The following is a 14707-nucleotide window of genomic DNA, read 5'->3' on the forward strand; positions in this document are numbered from 1 at the left end:
CCCCTTTTAAAAACCCAAAGGAAAACCATGAGGCCAGGAAACAGATCTCCAGGATGCAGTTGGGGGGAGGGGACAGGGTGGGCTGCGGCAGCCTGGACACTCAGCCCGGACACTCGGCCCAGAGGCATTTCTCCCAAAGTCCTCTCCACAAAGTTTCAGGGTGAAGGTCGCCTCCAAGGGCCTGACCCTGGGTTAATCTCACCCTGGAGGTGCCACTTGTTTATAAAATTAAGACATCTTCCCTCCCAATGACAGGAATAGGTTTAGAGACAAAAGCCATTACTGTCTAACAAGACCTCTGGATGTTTCCAAATGTCAAAATGGAAAGTTCTGGGCTTCCCTGGTGGCACAGTGGTTGAGAGTCCGCCTGCCAATGCAGGGGACGCGGGTTTGTGCCCTGGTCCGGGAGGATCCCACATGCCGCGGAGCGGCTGGGCCCGTGAGCCGTGGCCGCTGAGCCTGCGCGTCCAGAGCCTGTGCTCCGCAGCGGGAGAGGCCGCAACGGTGAGAGGCCCGCGTACCGCAAAAAAAAAAAAAAGGAAAGTTCTGTCAGTATTTTGAGACTAACCCGCATTGATCACTCATGGCTGGCTTCCTTCCTTTTCCCTAAATCTTCCCCACCAGCTTTCTTTTCACGCTCCCATCTATCTAAAGTAAGCACGGGTATGGTACCCATGGGGCTTAACAAGTGTAAATGTCAAACAATGATTCTGTAAACAGGGATAGATTAACACCATCTTATGGACCAGGTTTTGAAACAGAGTTGACCAGTGGAAGACACTTTGTTTTGGTCCCAAGGAGATAAATCTGGGAAACACCCTAAAGGCATTCAGCTAAGAGCTAAGTTCCTACTAAAAAGTCAATCTCTGGCTAAAACTGTCAGAGCATTCTGGCCTTCATTTGGTGAGGAATTCATGTCATAGTAGGAGGGGTTCCAGTTGGGAATCCAAAAGTTAGAAATCAAACTTTACACACACGTATTCATACGAGCACACACAGGTCCACACATCAGGATGCAAAGGGGGCCAAGGCCAGGGTCCTGGCCACCTGCCCCCAGCCCCGCCCAGGCTGAGGGGACTGAGAGTCAAGCAAGTCAAACACTCCGACTGGCATCACATCAAGTTCGGGGTTTACTAACAACTTCCACTTTAAAGTTCATTTTTGGGGGGTTTCAAAAAACACATGGAAATACAACTACTCAACTAGAAGATGTGATTGACATAGTGTTTTATAGGAAAAGTGTTTTGTATGGGGGACTGACTGCACTGTGAACACAGTTCTTAAAAAGGACAAGGGCTGAAGTCTCAAAAATATATACCAATATATCAATGGAGATAATGTTACAACAAACAACTGAAGGTCATGAAGGTCACGGCCCAGAAAGTGATAAACCTGAGGGGGAACAGATCTGGAAACTGGGACTGTCTGTGGTAGCATTTCTACTGAAAGGTATTGCTTACAAGGACAAAACAGGCCAGGAATGTTTGTGACCTAAGGCTCCAGCTAACTGATAATAGGCGGCTCCTCTTCATCTCTCCTCCCCCTCCCCCAACAACAAACACCCTCCCAGGAACTGGGAAGGAAAACTAAATTGGGAGGGAGGAGAGCACCGCTCAGTGTCCAAGCCTCCAGCCCGGCGCGGGCGCACACTTCACTTACGGGCCGGGTGGTCTGGGTTTGGGTGAGGCGCTGTTTGTGCAAGCGCCTGCGCTGGTGAGGGTGGCCCCGGGCTGGGTGCAGAAGGTGGGGCCCACAGGCCTGGTGGGAAAGAGTGTGTGATCCCCAGACGCCGCCTGGACCCACCAGCCAGCTTCGTTACTGCTCAGCTTCTCTGCAAAGCCCCCGTCACCGGCGCGGGGCCCACCCCGTCCCCACGTCCCCACCCCGTCCCTGCCCCGTGCGTGGCCCGCGGGGACCATGTGGGCTGAGATGGGGCTGCCTTTTTAGGTGACGGCCCTGGGGCCCTAATCCAAACCTCTGTCCTGATGGGAGTTTGCCCCGATGATGAAAGTGACACAGGACACACACAACTCACACGTATCACCTTGCTATTTTAAGAATGTACTTTATACAAAATAACCAGTTCATATGGAAATAAATCTACAGACCTCCAAGGATCAAAAAGCTTTTGAAAAAGTTCTTTTAAAAAATTATCCAACACACAGTATAGAACTAACTATTGAGGTAAGTGTGGCTCTCAGTGAAACAGGGAATCAGCAGACCAGACAAAATATACACAATATAAAAATAAATAGCATTCCCCTTTCCAGTACTGGCCAGGAAAGCCCACGGGCTTCTGCAGCAGGGGAGCCGGGCAAGAGCCCCAGCTGGGGAGAGGGGCAGCGTTCAGTAACTCACTCCCGAACCCACCTACCCTTTTCAAAACCACAGGTCAGCTAGCTGGTTTGAGGCGTTTCTACATCAGCCCCCAGGGCAGAACGAGGGAGAGACCAGTGGGCAGGCAGCCCGCGGACAGACTGCTCGGCAAGGGCCTGCAAAGCAGTGGGGATGAAGAGCGGCCAGCCTCAAGCGAGACGACGCAGGGCAGGGGAGGCCCGTGTCCCAGCAGAGTCCAGTCACGGGCTCAGCCCCTGGCTGGGGACCCCGCACCCCAGCAGCCGCAGCCCGACGCCCCAACTCCCACACGACCCGATTTCTGAGGTGGGCATCCCAGTCCTTCCGCTGGACTCTGAACGCCCTGGATGCCGCCGTTCTGTGACGGTCCCTGCCTCGGGGCGACTGGGTTAGGGTTTCACGGGAAATTTCAAACCAGGACTTGAGAGCAGTGTGTAGCTGTAGATAGGAACTTTCTTTAAAAAGTGAGAAAAAAGCTCAGCCCAGGTGACGCTGGCTGTCCTGGACAGCACGCAGCCCACTCCCGGACCCGGCAGAAACTAAGACAAGTGATGACCCAGCAGATAACTCGCGCGACAGAGACCTGTACGCCCAGTCACGAGAACGCTGCCAGGCTCTGTGGGCCAGGCTGGCTGAGGGCCGAAGGCTTTCAAGCAACATGTAAGTTTTCCTGTTCAGAGGCACCCAGGGCCCCAGGTAGGGCGTCCTGCTGATAACAGGCCAGTGTGTCCCCCACCCCTACCCCCTGCAAGGGAGAGGGTGCAGCAGCTTTAGTTTCACTTTTAAAAGGTGGCATGAGAAAAGTGTTACGAACAGGATCCTGTGTGTCTGTCCTTACTTAGTCTTCTTATGTTTTTACTGTAATAAATTTTAGCCAAGAGCTAATTTTAAATGGACAGACTCTGAGGGGAAAAAACCCCAAGCCAGACACCTTCCAAAAGGCTCTACTTTTCTCTCTGGATCTTTTATTTCCCTGGGTCCTGGGAAGACAGTTTCTAACCAAGGTCAGCGGTGGACGTGAAGTCCTCCTGGCCCCTGACAGGCGGCAGTAGCCCCAGGGGAAGGTCCCTCTGGGACCTCCTCCCAAGCCACGTTCCAGCTGGGAGGAGCGCAAGGGCCCGGCCGGGGACGGCCCTACTGGCCAAGGGACGCAGCCGGCTCACCACAGTAACCACGTGGGGCTCCACTCCCTCCGCACCCCCTCAGTGTCCACTCACCCAGAAGGGAGGCTCCTGTCCTGTCCACAGCTCCTTGGGCAGCGGGTGATGGGGGAGGGGCTGCGGCGGGGGGAGCAGAGCAACCCAAGGCTCCGAGGCCCCCAGGCGGAAGGGAGAGGGTGGAATCGCTGTGGTCCCTCCTGGTCCTGCCCTGGGCTGGTTCGGCTCAAGGCAGGGGTGCCCACAGCCTCGCATCCAAAGCAGCTTCAAGGCCGGCGGGGAGAAGGCTCTGGGCCGAGACCAGCTACACAAAGCTGCGGTCTCCCCTCCCAGCTGGCGCACAGACACGCGGGGAAGCACAGTGTCCTGGGCACGGTCCTTCACAGCTCGGGGGCCAACCTGGACCTGCCCGCAACCCTACCCCATCCTTCCCAAGGGGCGACGCTGACCTCCCCACCCCGAACCACATCACGCCCGTGACAGCGTTCTAACAAGAACCAGGATCCAATGAGAACACAGCCCCCAAACTCACTCCATCTAAAAGCACGCCACATTTTAGTCTGGTAAGGAAAAATTCGTGTTTCTGTGCAGCGTGTCTGGGAGGCGTCCGTATTCCCAGCGCTCAACCTGCCCAAGCCTCGTGCGCCCCGCAGGTCAGCATCCACGCGTTTGGAGCTGGTGCCTGGGTTCCACGTGGACAACAGGGATGTTTCCAACTTGTTTCTTTTCCTGCTGAAAGCGCAGGTTTATTCCAGCTTCATCAAGGACGCTAGGACTGGAGGCAAGGTTTTCCCGGCCTCTCACACAGCTGAATTTATAAGAAACAAGTGCAAATCAACCAACCAATGTTTTATAGAAGCTTTTCTACTAACCCAAAGGCATGCTTGAAAAATACACTATTCTTTACAGAAACCTGTTAACTTGAGGGCATCGTCCTTAGTTGTTTTTTTTTCTTTTTTCCTTTGTGGGATATTCGAAAGTTTAAAACATATGAGTCCTAACTTTGGTGGCATCTCAGCTAAAATCAAAGAATGCTAAACAGGGAGAATCCAGTGTCGTTGGCTTCTAAAACTGTAATAAAGTAACTTAATACTGTAAAACTGTTTTCTATCACAGACAAACAAGTGACTTCAAGAACTTGCTCTTGATAGCTATTTTAAATCACCATGACTTATTTTACTATGATTCACATAAAATGAATAAAAACTATATATACTGAAATATTCCTAAATTCAAGCTGTAAATCTATAGAATACATTTTCCTATTAAAAACTGTGCAGCTTCTTTATTGATACTAAACATATACAAACCTGAGTAGTCACTGCCACAAACTGGGATTCGTGCCAGGAAGCTTGTGGCGTCTTCTAGACCACAGTCCCGGCAGGCCTGTGATGGGGACAGGTCACCTCACTTTCTAACGAGCAAATGCTCCTGATACTGGTTCACAACTACCTGGCGGGGCAGCTGGCCAACCAGGAGGGGCGCCACTGTGTTGGATCAGGACCTGGGCGCCAAGCCAGGGGGCTGCCCCTCAGGCTGACAGGAAGAGCCCGTTAGAGGAAACACGGCAGCCTTGCCTGCTCTCTCCTCCAGCTCCCAAATGTGAGTGGGTCAGGGCTGTAAACAGAGGAGGGTCAGCAGGGCTGCAGGCCCACCAGCCAGACTCCATCCCCACCACCCGCCCTGCAGGCTTTATGTACAATACATTCACCACCAACGACAGAAATCATCTTAAAGGCAACATGAAAACTCTGTAAACTGGACCCAGCTCCAAACACATCCAACACGAGTAGTCCCTTCCCCAAACGTATACCTGAGTGCAGCTGCCATGACAGCCCACCAGCACCGCCCCCCCAGGTCAGGATGATCTTCCCTGAACAAGAGTCTCAGGGTCTGGAAAAGCCACCAGAGTCCAGCCCATCTGGTCTCCACTCTCGCCCAGGACCTTGCGAGCAGGTGCGATGGTGAGGAGGGGCGTCCAGGCTCTGGGACGCACGAAGTGATGCCAATGACGGGAGAGGTGGGTGGGGCTGCGCCCCCCTCCTCCCCATTCTCCACCCTCGTCATATGCAGCTTTCTGTTTCCCTGGGGCTTGTTTCCTCCTTGGACTAGCTCTGAGGGAAGCAAAATAAAGACAATTTAAACAAAATTAACGTGTTAACTGTTAAAAACAATTAAGCTCAAGCACTCCTCTCCATCTGGGGAAACAGCCTGATCTGGCTTCGTCAGCCAGTTCTGCTGGAGTGAGGGCTCTGAATCCTGGACCGCCCGACTCACAGCTCAGCCCTGTAGCGGCCAAGGACTCCTGCCTCCAGGGAGGCCGGGTCGGGGCAGGGGAGAGAGAGCCGGCACGGGCACCTCAAGGCATGGCGCGCAGCACTGTGGACCAGCCTCTCCCAGATGAAGTAGGTGGGGAGGGTAAAACAGACAAGGGATCGTATCCAAGAAATGCTGGCAGCCAGTCTGGGAAAAGGGAGTTTAAATAATCCCCAAACAGCTGGTGCCGTAAGAACAGGAATAAGGGACTCGCCAGTACGGGAGGGAAGCTGCTTCCGAGGCCCCGTCAGCTGGAGTGCTTGGGCCGGGCCCTCCCCGGCTGCCCACAGGACACAAAGCCCTTTCTGGGGACAGTCCCTGCATCGACAGCAACAAACTCAAGTCCTTACTTCCTGCCACCTGGAAGAATGAGAAGACCTCTGATATTTCATCATTCTGACCTGATCGAGAGGAAGTGTTGGGGGCTTATGTGGTGGCAGCCCCTCCTGTGGCGCTGCTGGTGCCGGCGTCTTTGGGAACGAGGGCCGGGACTGGGCCGGGTGCATCTGCAGTCTAGAGACGTAAGTAAGGAACGGTTAAGAATGAGCGAAGACAGACTCAGTGCAAAGGAAAAAAACCTTTAATTGTGAAAAGTCTCACACAGACCCTGCCTTGACTACCCAGGAGATCAACACTGCACACTGACACAGGTGCTTCCAAGTGTGGCGGGTGAGAGATGCCTGACACCACCTGTGCAGGACTCCTGACAAAGGTGTGCAATGTGACTCTGAACATGAGAAAACAACGAGAAGAATCCAGGGTCTGGGGCACTCTGACAGCAGAAGTGGCCTCCGGACTTTGAAAAACAAAGAAAGCAAAGCCAACGTTGTAAATTAAGACACTACACAGGCACAGCAACCGAACGTAGATCCATGAACCTTGAATGAATCCTGAATGGGGAAAAAAATCAAAAAGAAGCAGAGCTACAAGGACACTCTGCGGACAACTGAAGAAATCCAATAAGGCCTCCATCAGACCAGCTGACGCTACTTCCTTTGCTGGGGTAATGGCCTGGGGCTGTGCTCCAGGAGGACAGAGACAAAGATAAGACAAGAAACATAACAGGTATTCAGGGAGGCATAAAGCAAATGCGGAAAGGTCTTCTGAGGCTGGCCCTGGGACACTCGGGTTCTTAAGGTGGATGGTGCTGGTTTTATGGTGAGGCTTTTTCAAGACATTTGACTTGAAAACTTCCTGGATGACAGATTACCCGGGTGGGTCTATCAGAATTCTCATGGGGACAGTAATGTAACTTGCCCTAGTTCTGGATAAACCTAGTTTTTTCATTCAGTGTTAAAGGAAGAAATGAGAGGCAAGGAGTAAGCCTGGGACACCACCTGTGACCGCCCACCCCAGGTCTGAGACCCCTTCACCCAGGTGAGAGCCTCTGCCTACAGCTCCCAAACGCTGGCCATCAGGTGTCCAAAATCTAACTGAATGGTCACTTAAATGCCAATTCACTTTCACAAGGGAAAAAACCACCACAGACAAAACCGGACTCCAAAGCTAGCACCTTCCCAGTAAGTCCCCAGCACCCACAACCCACACGCTCTTCCCGCGCCCACACCACGCACACCACCTTCATTACCAAGGCCGTTTTTCTTTGTTAAAACTACCATCTACTCTTTTTTTCCCGAGAAAACAGCCCTCTGTGCAGCCTTACCCGGACGGTCTGTACATCTCCTGGAAAGGCACCCTCACCCCACTTCCAGGGCCCATCTGTTCCATCATCACAGCCTGGAAGTGGCCCAGGCCCTCTTCTGGATAGCGGTAGAGGGGGCACTCGGGGGACAGGCCATTGGGCTGGGCCACCACTGGGCGGTGAGGTGGGTGAGCAGCCGTGGGGGAGGAGTAAGCCCTGGGCTGGAAATGCCCGGCCGGCCGCTGCGGCGGGTAAGGAGGCCCCGCGTGCAGCATCACCCCGTGCGGGGGGCAAGCAGACGAACCGAAGCCCACCCCCGAGCTCAGCGGTGCAGGGGGCGTTCCGTAGAGATACTCGCTGGCTGACAGTGAACTCTGCCGCTTGGTAGCTGCATTGTGGTTGTCCAGATCTAAAAATTCTTTGGGACTCTCTGGCCTCTCCATAGACTCATCCTGCTTCTCCTCTGGGCCGGGATTCTGCCCATCAGCTGTCTTGGCGACCACGGCGTCCACCCGCGCGGGGGAACTTAAGGCAGTGCTCAGTGCCTCGCAGCCCTGCAGCCCGGCCCCAACGCTCTTATCGACGAAGAGGGGCCTGGCAGGGGCAGGCTGAGCCGGCGGGGGCCCGCTCGGGCTTCCCGGGGCAGGGAGGTGTCTCTGCCAGTCTGAAAAGCCCTGTGGACACGAGTAATAAGGAGTCCGCGGGTAGTGATGGTAGGAAGGCTGAGGTGGCGGCTGGTAGGGGTACCTCATTCCCTGGTGGGGGCGGTACCGGGGGAAGACTCCAGAATGAGGGTCGTGGGACGGAAACGCCCGAGGGGGAAAAGGCTGAGGGTGCGGGGCTGAGGGCTTGCCCCCCATCACGGGGCCCACAGCCTGCAGGCCTGGGCCGACATGGTACCGTGCGGTGGAGCTGGGGTACTCCAGGCCAGGCGCATACAGGGGGGCGCACGTGGGCTCGGCGGGTGGCATGGCCTCTGGTGGCGCTCTGCCCTTGCCCTCGGACCCACACGGGGAGGCTTCCACCCTCAGTCCGTTTTCAGGCAGTGCCCCCGGGTCAGCTAGGGCGCACCCCTGGGCGGCTGGGCCTGCGAAGCCGCTCCCCGAGAGCCAGGCGCCCCTGCCCGCGCTCACTGGGCAGCTGTCTCCAGGCTCCGAGGACTCGTGCCTGAGCTCTGGGCCATCCGAATCCCTTCCCTGGGGCGAGCTCCGCCTGGTACAGTCGGCCTGCAGTGAGGGCGCGGGGTGAGGTAGCTGCTTGAGGAACGCCCCCTCCAAAGCACCAACACTGGCTGGTTTCTCCTCGAGCCCAGGCAAGGGATCTGCTGCAAGAAAAACGGAGACAAAGTTGCACCTCGGGAGCTGAAACCTCAGCATATGATAGGCAGTCAGACAATGTGGACGTGGGGCCCCGGTGGTGACACCCTGATTCCCCCAACCCAGACCAGGGCTAAGGCTCTGCAGCTCCTGCAAGATCTGCCAGCGGCCTCGCAATCCCTTCTGCACTAGCAAGGGGGTGCAATCCGTGTGCCCGACTCCAAGGACATGTGAAACATGGACGGAGGGTGCGCTGGCGCTGGAACTGCAGGCCTGGTTGGGAGGCTGTGGCCTGACAGTGAGAAAGAGGGACCCGGCATGAGGACACCAGGAATGCCGGAACCCGACCTCTGCCGTCAGGACACCTGCCCCAAGGGAGTAGGGACCAGGTTCTGTTCCCCACCACACACTCAGTCATTCACACAAAACGGGGCTCAATCAGTATTTGCTGAATGGATGAAAATACACGTCTTGTCTGGACATCTTGAAAACAGGACGCCAACAGTGTTAACACTCAAAAGGCATCTTCAGCATGTTACAGAAATTTAATAAACAACCAAACTAAATTACTAGACTCAAATGCTTAATTACAAACTCAGAATTCTTTTCCTTGCTATTGTGTTTAGCCATAAACACGTCTTATTATTATGATCTCTGAGGTAGGGCAGAGTTGTTGCCCAGAGGTGGTCACAATACGATTCTGGTGAGACCTTAAGGACAAGATCAAGAATTCATGACTTAAGATCAACTAGGATCACAGGCTCCTGATAAACTAATGCTGGCTTTAAAGATCAAAGGTACAAGCTATACAATGATAATGAAAGTGTGCACTTTTCATCATTCAGTCAACATAAAACATGGCAACACCTCACACCACACACAAAAATAAACAATAAACAAGTAGGACCTAATGAAACTTACAAACTTTTGTACAGCAAAGGAAACCATAAACAAAACGAAAAGACAACCTATGGATTGGGAGAAAATATTTGCAAATTATGCGACCAACAAGGGCTCAATTTCCAAATATACAAACAGCTCATACAACTCAACATAAAAACAAACCAATCAAAAAATGGGTACAAGACATAAATAGACATTTCTCCAAAGAAGACATACAGATGGTCAAGAGGCACCTGAAAAGATGCTCAACATCACTAATTATTAGAGAAATGCAAATCCAAACTACAAAGAGGTATCACCTCACACTGGTCCGAATGGCCATCATTGAAGAGGTCTACCAATAATAAATGCTGGACAGGATGTGGGGAAAAGAGAACCCTCCTACACTGATGGTGGGAATGTAAATTGATGCAGCCACTATGGAGAACGGAATGAAGGTTCCTTAAAAAACTAAAAATAAAGTTAACGTGTGATCCTGCAATCCCACTCCTGGGCATATATTTGGAGACAACCATAGTTCGAAAAGACACATGCACCCCAATGTTCGCTGTAGCACTATTTACAATAGCCAAGACACAGAAGCAACCTAAATGTCCATCGACAGATGAATGACTAAAGAAGATGTGGTATATGTACACAATGGAATACTACTCAGCCGTAAAAAAGAATGAAATAATGCCATTTGCAGCAACATGGATGGACCTAGAGATTGTCACACTAAGTGAAGTCAGAGAAAGACAAATACCATATGATATCACTTATATGTGGAACCTATAATATGACACAAATAACCTTATCTATGAAACAGAGTCACAGACATAGAGAACAGATGTGGCTGCCAAGCACGAGGGGAAGTGGGGGACAGATGGATTGGGAGTTTGGGATTAGCAGATGCAAATTATTACATACAGGACAGATGAACAACAAGGTCCTACTGTATAGCACAGAGAACTATATTCTATATCCTGTGATAAACCATCATGGGAAAGAATGTATTTATTTGTGTAACTGAATCACTGCTGTATAGCAGAAATTAATACAACATTGTAAATCAACTACACTTCATTAAGATAATAAAATGCAAACAAAACAAACAAAAATCCATGGCAACTAACAGACAGACTGCTCCAAGGTTTGGTCCTGGGACTTTTCCTCCAAAGCTGTGAATTCCAGACATGTCTGAAATCATTACTGGAAAATTTTGCTAAAGCTGGTATTCACGGAACGGGGCTTTCCTCCAAAGAAACACTAAACGGAAGTTTGAGTTCTAGGTCCACCCCCAACTTTACATGGAATCGTCACCATATTTTGCACAAGTCCAGGTGTCCCCCACTCTCTCACATGCAACACAGGCTAGATGTCTATCCCAGAAACAAGCATTAAGGACACAGAGCAGTCCTGTCACCTTTCTCCTGCAGTTTTACGTTTACTCGCTTAAATGGCATTTCTGAGAAACCCCTTCAAGACTGGCTGCTCTCACTAACTACTCTTCATTCCCAGCAGCACAGATACGCACCCGAGGAGAGCAGAATGGAGAGGACTGGACGTGAAGTAAAACACTGGAAATGTATTTCCCATGGGTAACTTTCAGGACAGCAATTTTTAAGTGGGGCTGGATAACGCAGGGGTTGAGGACACAAACGCTGGACCCGGTGCGTCTGGTTCAAACCCCAGGACCCACCCAACCACCCCTGTCCCCAGAACTAGATGAAGGCAAATAACCATCTTTGTGCCTTAGAATTTCTATCTATAAAAACGACGATGATAAGAAAAGCTCCCTCAAAGCCTTGCTCTGAGAATTCAGAGGGTCAGTATGGGTAAAAGTCTCAAAAAGAGTGCCTGGTACAGTAAGCACTGCCCCTGTGCAGCGACGGTCATCACAAAAATCCTTCTGACCAGGACTGGCTCAACCCAGCGTAACTTAAGAAAAAGAGGCTGGAGGCCAGTCTACATTTTGTACAACAGTCTGTGTTAAAAGGTGAGTCATCTTGAGTTGAGTGTCCTGTGCGGAGCTTCAGCGCACGTCCTGAGCTGAAGTGTCGGCTCAGCCATTTCACGAGGAACTCTGGTCTGAAGGGCCGGTGGCAAGGCCTCTGCATGGGGCCCGCTATGAGCAAGTGAATCAGACTAATAAGCACAAAGGGGAAAAGGTGGATGGGCCAGGCGTGAAGTGAGATGGCCAGATTCATGTCCTTTCCAGAGGAAATGGGTACCCTCTCTAGCAACAGGAGGTGTGAAGAGAGAGGACCTTCAAGATGGCAGGGGAGTAAGACATGGAGCTCACCTTCCTCTCCACAAATATATCAAAAAATACATCCACATGTGGAACAACTTGTGCAAAATTACTGAATGTTGGCAGAAGACGTCAGACTTCCCAAAAGCCGTGTGGCCGACAGGGTCTTCGTGCTCTGGCCAGCTGTCAGGCCTGAGCCTCTGAGGTGGGAGAGCCAGGTTCCGGACACTGGACCACCAGACCTCCAGGCCCCAAGTAGTATCCACCGGCGAGAGCTCTCCCAGAGATCTCCATCTCAACACTAAGACCCAGCTCCACTCAATGAACAGATAGCTCCAGTGCTGGACACACTATGCCAAACAACTAGCAAGACAGGAACACAACCCCACCCATTAGCAGAGAGGTTGCCTAAAATCATAATAAGATCACAGACACCCCAAAACACACCACCGGATGCAGTCCTGCCCACCAGAAAACAAGATCCACCCTCAACCACCAGAACACAGGCACCAGTCCCCTCCACGAGGAAGCCTACACAACCCACCGAACCAACCTTACCCACTGGGAGCAGACACCAAAAACAACAGGAACTACGAACCTTCAGCCTGTGAAAAGGAGACCCAAAACACAGTAAGTTAAGCAAAATGAGAAGACAGAGAAACACACAGCAGATGAAGGAGCAAAGTAAAAACCCACCAGACCAAACAAATGAAGAGGAAATAAGCAGTCTACCTGAAAAAGAATTCAGAGTAATGAGCGTAAAGATGATACAAAATATTGGAAATAGATTGGAGAAAATACAAGAAACATTTAACAAGGACCTAGAAGAACTAAAGAGCAAACAAATGATGAACACCACAATAAATGAAATTAAAAATTCTCTAGAAGGAATCAATAGCAGAATAACTGAGGCAGAAGAATGCATAAGTGACCTGGAAGATAAAATAGTGGAAATAACTACCAAAGAGCAGAATAAAGAAAAAAGAATGAAACGAATTGAGGACAGTCTCAGTGAGGACAGTCTCAGAGACCTCTGGGACAACATTAAACGCAAAACTTCCCTAATATGGGAAAGGAAATAGTCAATCAAGTCCAGGAAGCGCAGAGAGTCCCATACAGGATAAATCCAAGGAGAAACACGCCAAGACACATATTAATCAAACTATCAAAAATTAAATACAAAGAAAAATACTGAAAGCAGTAAGGGAAAATCAACAAATAACATACAAGGGAATCCTCATAAGGTTAACAGCTGATCTTTCAGCAGAAAGTCTGAAAGCCAGAAGGGAGTGGAAAGGCACATTTAAAGGGATGAAAGGGAAAAACCTACAACCAAGATTACTATACCCAGCAAGGATCTCATTCAGATTCGACGGAGAAATTAAAACCTTTGGAGACAAGTAAAAGCTAAGAGGATTCAGCACCACCAAACCAGCTTTATAACAAATGCTAAAGGAACTTCTCTAGGCAAGAAACATAAGAGAAGGAAAAGACCTACAATAACAAACCCAAAACAATTTTAAAAAATGGTAATAGGAACATACATATTAATAATTACCTTAAATGTAAATGGATTAAATGCTCCAACCAAAAGACACAGACTGGCTGAATGGATACAAAAACAAGACCCGTGTATAAGCCGTCTACAAGAGACCCACTTCAGACCTAGAGACACATACAGACTGAAAGTGAGGGGATGGAAAAAGATATTCCATGCAGATGGAAATCAAACGAAAGCTGGAGTAGCAATTCACATATCAGACAAAAGAGACTTTAAAACAAAGACTATTAGAAGAGACAAAGAAGGACACTACATAATGATCAAGGGATCGATCCAAGAAGAAGATATAACAATTGTAAATTTTATGCACCCAACATAGGAGCACCTCATTACATAAGGCAAATGCTAACAGCCATAAAAGGGGAAACTGACAGTAACACAGTCATAGTAGGGGACTTTAACACCCCACTTTCACCAATGGACAGACCATCCAAAATGAAAATAAATAAGGCAACACAAGCTTTAAATGACACATTAAACAAGATGAACTTAATTGCTATTTATAGGACACTCCATCCAAAAACAACAGAATACACTTTCTTCTCAAGTGCTCATGGAACATTCTCCAGGACAGATCATATCTTCGGACACAAATCAAGCCTAAGTTTAAGAAAACTGAAATCGTATCAAGCATCTTTTCCGACCACAACGCTATGAGACTAGATATCAATTACAGGAAAAAGCCTGTAAAATATACAAACACAAACAAACGGAGGCTAAACAATATGCTACTAGATAACCAAGAGATCAATGAAGAAATCAAAGAGAAAATCAAAAGATACCCAGAAACAGGGCTTCCCTGGTGGCGCAGTGGTCGAGAGTCCGCCTGCCGACGCAGGGGACGCGGGTTTGTGTCCCGGTCCGGGAGGATCCCGTATGCAGCGGAGCAGCTGGGCCCGTGAGCCATGGCCACTGAGCCTGCGCGTCTGGATCCTGTGCTCCGCGACGGGAGAGGCCACAACAGTGAGAGGCCCGCGTACCGCAAAAAGAAAAGAAAAAAAAAACACAAACAAATGACAATGAAAACACGACGACCCAAAACCTATGGGATGCAGCAAAAGCAGTTCTAAGAGGGAAGTTTATAGCAATACAATCCTACCTCAAGAAACAAGTAAAATCTCAAATAAACAACCTAACCTTACACCTAAAGCAATCAGAGAAAAAAGAACAAAAAAATCCTCAAAGTTAGCAGAAGGAAAGAAATCATAAAAATCAGATCAGAAA

The 14707-nt window shown here is 50.2% G+C and overlaps 1 protein-coding gene across 6 annotated transcripts in view; it reads right to left on the reverse strand.

Annotated features, from left to right (window-relative positions):
• Nucleotides 1-5515: 5515 nt before the first annotated feature.
• The window catches only part of CECR2 (CECR2 histone acetyl-lysine reader), a 156281-nt gene continuing 147089 nt past the window's right edge, over nt 5516-14707 (reverse strand). For 3 of the 6 annotated variants that reach the window (XM_089920096.1, XM_089920098.1, XM_089920100.1), the window contains 3 exons: nt 7492-8794; nt 6179-6341; nt 5560-5626 (listed from right to left, as the gene is read on the reverse strand). In XM_089920096.1, the coding sequence (XP_089776222.1) occupies nt 5621-5626; nt 6179-6341; nt 7492-8794 (1472 nt within the window). In that variant the 3' untranslated portion in view covers nt 5560-5620. Of the gene's footprint in view, nt 5627-6178; nt 6342-7491; nt 8795-14707 lie in introns of all 6 variants that reach the window. The other 3 variants (XM_089920097.1, XM_089920101.1, XR_016394832.1) reach the window with 3 other exon arrangements.

Source organism: Delphinapterus leucas, chromosome 11 (assembly GCF_059928025.1).
Source record: "Delphinapterus leucas isolate spDelLeu-1000000601 "Yukka" chromosome 11, BTC_Dleu_Yukka2, whole genome shotgun sequence".
In the NCBI taxonomy this organism is placed as follows: Eukaryota; Metazoa; Chordata; class Mammalia; order Artiodactyla; family Monodontidae; genus Delphinapterus; species Delphinapterus leucas.